The sequence below is a fragment of the Phaethon aethereus genome (assembly GCF_964289735.1).
Source record: "Phaethon aethereus genome assembly, chromosome: 2".
In the NCBI taxonomy this organism is placed as follows: Eukaryota; Metazoa; Chordata; class Aves; order Phaethontiformes; family Phaethontidae; genus Phaethon; species Phaethon aethereus.
This window is the reverse complement of record NC_138582.1, coordinates 96,856,960-96,865,058: the sequence shown is the minus strand read 5'-3', so window position 1 is coordinate 96,865,058 and position 8,099 is coordinate 96,856,960. Positions and strand designations below refer to the sequence as shown.

At 42.4% G+C, this 8,099-nt stretch overlaps 1 protein-coding gene across 1 annotated transcript in view; it reads right to left on the bottom strand.

Moving 5' to 3' along the window:
- Positions 1-472: 472 nt before the first annotated feature.
- DSP (desmoplakin) overlaps positions 473-8,099 on the bottom strand; it is a gene marked incomplete at its 3' end in the record, with an annotated part of 38,592 nt that continues 30,965 nt past the window's right edge. Inside the window, exons 23-24 of the mRNA XM_081996900.1 lie at positions 5,228-7,519; positions 473-3,667 (exon numbers count right to left, since the gene is read on the bottom strand). Of these exons, the coding sequence (XP_081853026.1) occupies positions 473-3,667; positions 5,228-7,519 (5,487 nt within the window). The remainder of the gene's footprint in view (positions 3,668-5,227; positions 7,520-8,099) is intronic.

The window sequence follows — 8,099 nt, the reverse complement described above, 5'->3', positions numbered from 1 at the left end:
GCTTTTCATTTTATTGTATAAATTCTAAACCAATATTGAAGGCATGTTTTTGTCCATATTCTTAATATTTTTTTCTTCATAATAGCAAATTTTAAAAGATCTATGTGGAAAAAAATTAACTATTGCAAGACTTTCAAACCTCAGTTATCAGGTTATGGGTTGACAGTTACAGATAACAGAAAGGACATGACAGAGTATTTAAAATATACAGAGACCAATTAAAATCCAAACACTAAAAGGAAATGGGAACCAAAACTCAAAGTCCACAAATACTACTTGTTGCATCCCCTCATCTATATTCCATAAATTTGCATTCAAGCATTTTACAGCTTTTTCAGAAGAGAAATTGAACACACCCAGAAAAGAAGGGTTTTGCTTTGGGTTGCTTTGTTGTTGTTGGAGGTTTTTTAGGAAAGGGGATATAGAATAATCTAAATGATACTAAAATGCAGACACATTCCCTCACTTGTTATTAGCGCCCAATAGACCCACTGCTGAAGGTTGAGTACGAGTAAGAATATGAAGAGCTTGCTGATGCATCAAAACTTCCCCTCCTAGACCCACTGCGTGAGCCTGAACGTGAGCCAGAGCGAGAGCCAGAGCGAGAGCCAGGTGCCGAGGAGACATTGTAGGGACTGGATATGCCTTTCGATGAAACGGATGCTGCTTCCAAGAGTTTAAGCCCAGTGATGTCTTCCACCATTGACCGATTCATTGCATCTTTGTAGGATATTTTCAGTTTGGTCTTGGGGCAGGTCAGAATTTTGGGATAGCTGTTTGTGTCTTGCAATTTCTGGGCAGCACGACCATCAATCAATCCATTCCTAATGGCTTCTTCAGTGCTTATTCTTCCACGCACTTCTGGATCCACAAGACCTCCAGTGAGGTACTGGAATTCAAGGAACCGCTGCCCCGCCTCATAAGGTAACCATTTTTCCTTCACTGCTTCAGCTGCTGACATCCTCTTGCGTCCGCCCTTTATGCCTTCGAACCCTATGAAGGCCTTCTGGGCTGGTTTGAGCCGTGTAGCCATATCCTGATCAATGATGCCTTGACTAGCGGCTTCCTGAAGCGAAAGCCTCTGGCCTGTGGTAGGGCATATTATGCCCCCTGTGCAGGCCTGGGCTTCAAGTAACCGTTGTCCAGTGATGCTATCCACAATGCCCCGCTGTATAGCTTCTGAAATGGAGATTTTCTCCAAGTTTTCTGTGTCAAATATGGCTGCAATGGGACTGCACTCCTCTGGGGTCTCTGAGAAAGAACCGCTCCTGATCAGCGAGGAAGAACTCCTGACACTCAGCACTGTGGGAGACCGAGTCACCGACTCATGCCGAAACACCTCATCAGTGCCATTACGGCAGGAAATCATGTCTGCAAACTGTGTCAGGCTTAAACTGCCAGAACGGTACTGGTCAAAAAACTTCCTCTCAACCAGACCTTTATCAATAGCATCTTGGATGTCATACTGGCTACCTGTTTTTCTGTCAACAAGGACTACTCTACTGCTACCATCTGATCCTGTAATAGTTATTTCTTCCCACTCACACTCCTGTTCAGCTAGTTCTGTATAGGTGTCATAATCTATGAGGCCTTTGCTGTATGCCTCCTGCACAGACATTTCCCTGTTTGTTTCTGGATCTACAATGACAACGCGACGCTTCCTAAGAGTGTTCTTCTGAGAGGTGTGAACCACCTTCTTCTTCTCTCTCAGAGGCAGAAGGCAGAGCCCGGTTGCTTCATCCTTTATGCATCTTTCTTTCAGCTGCAAATAGGTCAAGTTCTCCTCTGTGTTGGGATCAAAGAACCCTTTGGTGTCATCACTTGGATCACTAAGGATCTGGTTGAGCTCTTCATTGAAGTAGCCACGCTTATAGGCCGTCTCTACTGGCAAGCGATAGCTCTCTTTGGGGTCAATGATTCCTCCGGTAGCAATCTGGGCCTCCAGCAAACGAATTCCATGGCCTCTCTCTATGAGCTCTTTGTTCATTGCTTGAAACAGAGAAATGATGTTTCCAGTTTCTGGGTCTTTGTACCCAGTGACAGCTCTTTCAGCAGAGAGAAGTTTCTCTTTAAATTCAATTCCAACAAGGCCTCTTTTGTAAGCCTCCTCAACGGGCAGCCTCACATTGCTGACAGGATCCACTATGAACCCTGTGGCTGCCTGGGCTTCTAGGAGTTCAAGGGCTGTCCCCGGTCTAACCAAACCTATTTTCATAGCCTGGTAAATGCCAAGTTTCTCTTTAGTAGCCTCATTGTAGATCCCTGCAATACAGCTAGAACCCTGAAGGAAATCAATAATTCTTTCACTCACTTCTTCCACTGTAATTGCACCTCTTTCCAAGTCATTCCTTGTCGATTCCTTAATAATTCCAGCCTCGAGCAGTGCATCTGCTGAGACAGGCTGCCTGATCCCTTGGAATGACATACTCCTCTTCTGCACTGGGAGGAGGAGTAGACCTGTGTGTGGCTCAATCCTACATTTTTCCTTCAGCTGCATGTAAGTGACTGCCTTTTTGGTGGTGGGATCAATGAAGTTCTTTGTAGTGCCTTGGCAGTTGTTTAGGATCCTGTACAGGTCTTTGTCAATCAACCCACGGGATAAAGCTATATCCTTGGGTAAGAAAACACTGTTGACAGGATCAACAATCCCTCCTACAGCCAGCTGGGCTTCAAGCAGTCGGATCCCAGTTTCTCTGTCAACCAAGTTTTTCTTGATGGCTTCAGACACTGGCACAGTTTTGCCTGAGAAAGGATCTTTAAATCCTGTAATAGCCTTTTCCGCTGTATAGATTTGTTCTCGGTCATCGAAGTCGATCAGATCTCTGGCAATAGCGCTGTCCACTGTTAACATCTCATTTCGGTGTGGGTCTATCACACCTCCTGTTGCTGCCTGGGCTTCTAAGAGCAGGACTGCATTTTCTGCTGTAAGCAGCTGATTCCGTTTGGCCTCAACAAAAGAGTACTTCTGTCTGGGCGAAAGAGACACCCCTGCAATAGCACCTGCCCCTTTGAGGTAGGGTTCAATGTCAGCCGCAACTTCTTCCACTGACCTTTGCCCCTTCAGCAGTTTATCCAGTGTGAGTTTGTCTATCAGTTGACACTCATACAACTGCATTGCTGTGATTTTCTTCCGCAGCCCACTGAACAGCAACTTGGAGGCATCAATACAAAAGTCTTCCTCAGTCTGCGTAGATCTGTGGGACCCATACGGGCGTTGCTTGAGCTTCTCAATCTCTCTTTGTAGCCTGAGACGCTCGGACTCCAACTCTGACTGGTTTTTGACAGCGGTCTCTTCCAGTCGGCACCGGTATCTCTCCTCGATCCGTTTGATCTCCATCTGCAGCCTTTCAATCTCGCTCCTCAGGGTGTTCTTCTCCCTCTCGCTCTTCTCTCTCTCACACTGGATCTTCCTTATGGATTCCTCTGTCCGGGAGTGCTGGCTTTTCCACTGATTGAGGTCATTCAGGATTTGTTGTTTCTCACTTTCCAGGCGTTGCTTCAAACGAGACTCTGATTCCAGGGTAACTTTCAAACGGTTCAGCTCCTCTTCTAATCTCTGCAGCCTGGCTTTGTCTTGCTCCAAAGCACTCATTTTTATCAGCAAGGTTTCTCTTTCTTGCATAATGTGACTATACTGATTTTTGGATTCTTGAATCCTATTGGATGCCTACAATTTTAAAGAAGAAATAAACCAAGAGAGGATGGTTAGAGTTTATGCTGGTTAGAGTTATGCTCTCCACTTAGAATGCTCTTCAGCCTATCATTTAACCTGCAGCAAGCTGCCACTGGAAAACATTCTAGTCACAGCAGTGTGCTTACCCAAAACCACAGATACATGTAAACCAGTGAAGGTACATTGTCCCTTCATGCGGGGTACATAGTACCACTGGAGACTCCATTCTGTTACCCATAGCCTTGATTTTCTGCTGATTTAGTTGGATCTTTAAAACTTTTTAATACTCTTCATAATACACCTACACACACACAGAGCATTCAAGACTCATAAAGAGCCTGATGCTCAGCAGATGTACCCTAGCATAGTCCTACTAACCTGGGTGGATTTGTATCAGCTAAGGACTGGTTATACATGGATAAAAAGGAAATATATGACTCAATTTTTGCCTTCCTATTAGTTTCACATGCTACTCCAAACAATTTTACCTTTGTTGCTTTACATTTTAATTTGCTTAATGTCTTCATATATATATATGCATACACAAACACCTACAAGCATGCACATTTGTATGCCACCCATATTAAACTGAAGTTTATATATTTGTAATACATGCATATATATATGCACAGATGTCAAATAATCCCAAATGTTAGTATTTTTTAAAAGTCAGTATTAAGATTTTTAAAATAAAGGAAAGAAAAACTGAATAAAAGAAAGAATAGCTGAGAGTGGTAATGAGAAAAGAAATATGAAGGGCAAGTATCGGAAAAAGCAAAGAAACATTTTCACAAGTGCTCACTTGTATAAAAATTTAAACAGTAGGTCTTTGGACAGGAAACCAGGCAGAAGAATGAAATATGAAAAAATGTTTTCTTTAACTTGTTTATGCTGTCACCTCAAGTTTAAGAAGTAAGGGCCAATAGTAAAATTTGCAAGTGCCCTTAGTGACTTAGGAACATAAATCTCCAAAACAGTCAATGAAATGTAGACTTCAAGTACCTTAGGTACAGCTGACATCATCTTTAATCCTCACTTGTAGTCAACACTTTACCCAGCTAAGGCAGCACTTTGATAGCTCGTTGGTTCTGGTGTTTTTAGCTGGTTTAGCTTGTGATACCACTCAGGTCAGCCTCAAAGGACTGCATTAACCCATCCTGGCTGAAACAGCCTGGGGAAGCACACAGCCAGCAGGGTACAGCTAAAGCACCGTGGTACTCCATGTACTCTCATCTTCCCCTAGGATGGTTTTGTGGAGACTAGCACAGACCCAGGGTTTCTCCTGGGGCAAGTGCTGAGAACAAGGCTCAGCTAGACAGTAAGACAGTTTATGGCTCCCTAGCACAGCTCCCAGGGAGTAAAGAGGCTAAGAAAGTGGCCAAATCCTGCCATTTTTGTTTAAAAATGAACCGGGGAAGGGCCATAAAGGGGATATTAGTCACAAGCACAGTGAACTTAAACAGCAAAGTGTGAATTAAGCTGATTCAAATGGACACTGCAATTAATTATATATCTGAGAGACAGTAAAGCCGGGATCAAAATATGTGTGAATACCTCTAGAGCTTGCTTTTGGAATTTTTCAATTTCCTGTCTCAATTTTTCCCTTTCTTTCTGTAAATCATTAATCAACCCCTGAAGTTCCAGGGTTTGCTTGCTGCTCGTCTGAAGCTGATTCTTTAGTTCAGCAATGGCAGTATTTTTCTCATCAACTTCACTTCTGACCATTCTGAGGTCATCGTACTCCAATCTAACATTTCGCAGCTCTTCCTCCAGTAACAAGTGTTCCTTGGTTAGGTTCTCAGTGAGAGACTGAAGCCTTTCAATTTCTATTTTGCACTCATTCAAGTTTTTGCTTTTCTCCTCAGAGGTTTTCTGTAAGTGCTCATATCGTAGGTGAGCCTGTTTCAATTGCTCCTGTTCTTGGACCAACTGACGGCGTAAAGTCTCGATATCAGATGTGTATTTTCGGATTTCCTCCATGTATCTCTGCTTCTCTCTCACATGACCATCTAATACTTCTCTTTGGTGTCTAAGGTCATCTTCATTCCTCTTCTTTACAATAGACACTTCCTCTATCTGCTGTGTGAGATTAGTTATTTTAACCGATTGCTCTCTGAGAGATCTCCTCATGCCTTCTATTTCCTCCTCCAGTTTCTTCCTCCTGGACGTCTCCTCCATTACATTTTTATTCTGCCTGCAAAGTTCCTCCTCCAGCTTATGTTTCTGGATTTGCAAGTCTTTTACAGTGCTCTGGAACTTTGCACTTTCTTGATCCCTGCCTTTCTTCTCTTGTGAAACTCTTTCATAGTCAATTTTCAGTCTGGCCAGTTCCTGCTCTTGGATCCTCAGCTTGTTGATTGTCTCAGTTGCACTTGTGTTTGCTTTCTGCAGGTCAAACTGGACTCTTTTTAACTGACTGTTCTCATCCTCTAGTTCTTTTCTCTGACTTGTTTCTACATCCAACAACTTTCTCAGCCTTTCAATCTCTTTGTTTCTTTCCTTAATGGTCTTAGAAGCATCATCAAGCGACTGTTTGTACCGCATGCTTTCATCAGAGTGCCTCTGAATAACTTGTTTTAGCTCAATCTCCAGCTGCTGTTTCTTCTGAGAAAGCTCTGAGCCAGCTGCCTTCTGCTGCTGAGCGTTCTCTTCTATTTTCCGTAGATTATCTGTTGTCTGACTTATTGTATTCTTCAGTCTCCTAATTTCCTCACATAAATTCCTATTTTCTCTCATGGCATTATCAAGTTGTGTTCTATAATTACTTGTGTCCTCTTCCTTTTGCATGGTGACCTGGTGAATTGTGGTCTTTGTGATATTAATCTCAGTTTCATATTTGTTCTTTAAACTAATAATTTCCTCATCATAACTGTTCCTTACCTTAGCCAATTCATTTTCAAGTTCCCATCGGCTTTTAGCCTCTTCCTGAAGCTGAACCTTTAGCCTTTCCAGCTCCTTAGTTTTATCCTGAATAGTTGAGGCAGCTTCCTCAAGAGCCTGCTTGTATCTTGAGTTGTCTTCACCACGAAGCTGAATGATTTGTTTCAGCTCCAGCTCTAACTGATGCTTTTGTTGTGACACCTCAGAACTGCAAGCCTTGTGCTGAAGAGCATCTTCTTCTGCCCTCCTCCGTTGATCTGTTGTTTGCAGAATGGCATCGTTCAGCCTCACAATCTCATCCTTAAGGTCTCTGTTTTCTCTTGTCAGTCTGTCAACCTGGGCTCTGAGGCCTTTTGCATCATCATCTTTCTGTGCAGCTATCTGCTGGATTGTGGTCTTCTTAATATTAATTTCTGTTTCATACTTGTTCTTTAAATTACTCATCTCCTCGCTAAACTGGTTTCTTACCTTAGCCAGCTCATTTTCATATTCCCTCTTCCGTGTGCCTTCGTCCTGAAGAAGAACCCTTAATCTTTCTATCTCGTACTCCTTCTCCTTGATGACCTTCTCAGACTCTAACTTTTGCCAACCAAGGCTGTCTTTCTCGTTTTGTCTTGTTTTCTGCAGTTGGTCATAGTCATTCTTCTGCTGCTCATATCTATCCTCCAGCAACTTCCTTTTCCTTTTCTCATCTTCAGTCTCATAAGTCAGCCTGGTTATTCTGTCATTTAGATCCTTTATTTGGGCATAGCATTTGTCCAGGTTTTGCTTAGCAGAATTTCCATCCATTTCAGCTTGTCTTTTCATTTCCTCCAAACTCATCAGCTTTGCCTTGAGCTGAGAAATGTCCATCTGGTACTTCTGCAGATTTTGCTCCAGGAATTTATGTTTGTTGCTTGTCTCTGAATTTGAATCCCTGGCAAGCCTGAGTTCTTCTTCCAGGAGTTCAATTTTGGTGTTTTTCATCTGCAAAACGATAGCAGAAAAACAAATAAAAAAACCCCACATCAACATTTGTGACAACTGTTTCAAAATCATCACATGCAATACAATATACATTTGTAACACTGACAATTTAAAAAGCTTTTTTTCTCTGCTTCAATGAGAGCTCAAAATTCTTTTTAATGTAATGTCGTCAAGACAAATTCTGGAATCCTTATTTATTCAGAGTCAAACCTTATTCAGAAATTGGCATAATGACATTCAGAGGGGAAGTGGTAGTTGATGGAGGGAGGGAGATACAATATAGTAAAATCTGATGTACCAAGAGTTCATAAGCAAAGCACTGAATAGCCTCATTTAGAACCTCCACAATTTTCAAAGAGGTGATTCACATTCCATATATGTGACCTCTGAAATGGGCCTCTGTTTCCACTGAGCTGAATCAAATCAGGAGTTTGTGTTTCCATTTGAAACACCGTAAATATGGCCTGAAATGAGTTGTGGCCCTTAACCATGAGGAGCAAGTTTTAAGCACCGAGATAACTGTACTCTCATTGAGGTCAAGGCTCTTGATGGGCTGAGAAGGACCTCTTGCGTGCTTTGA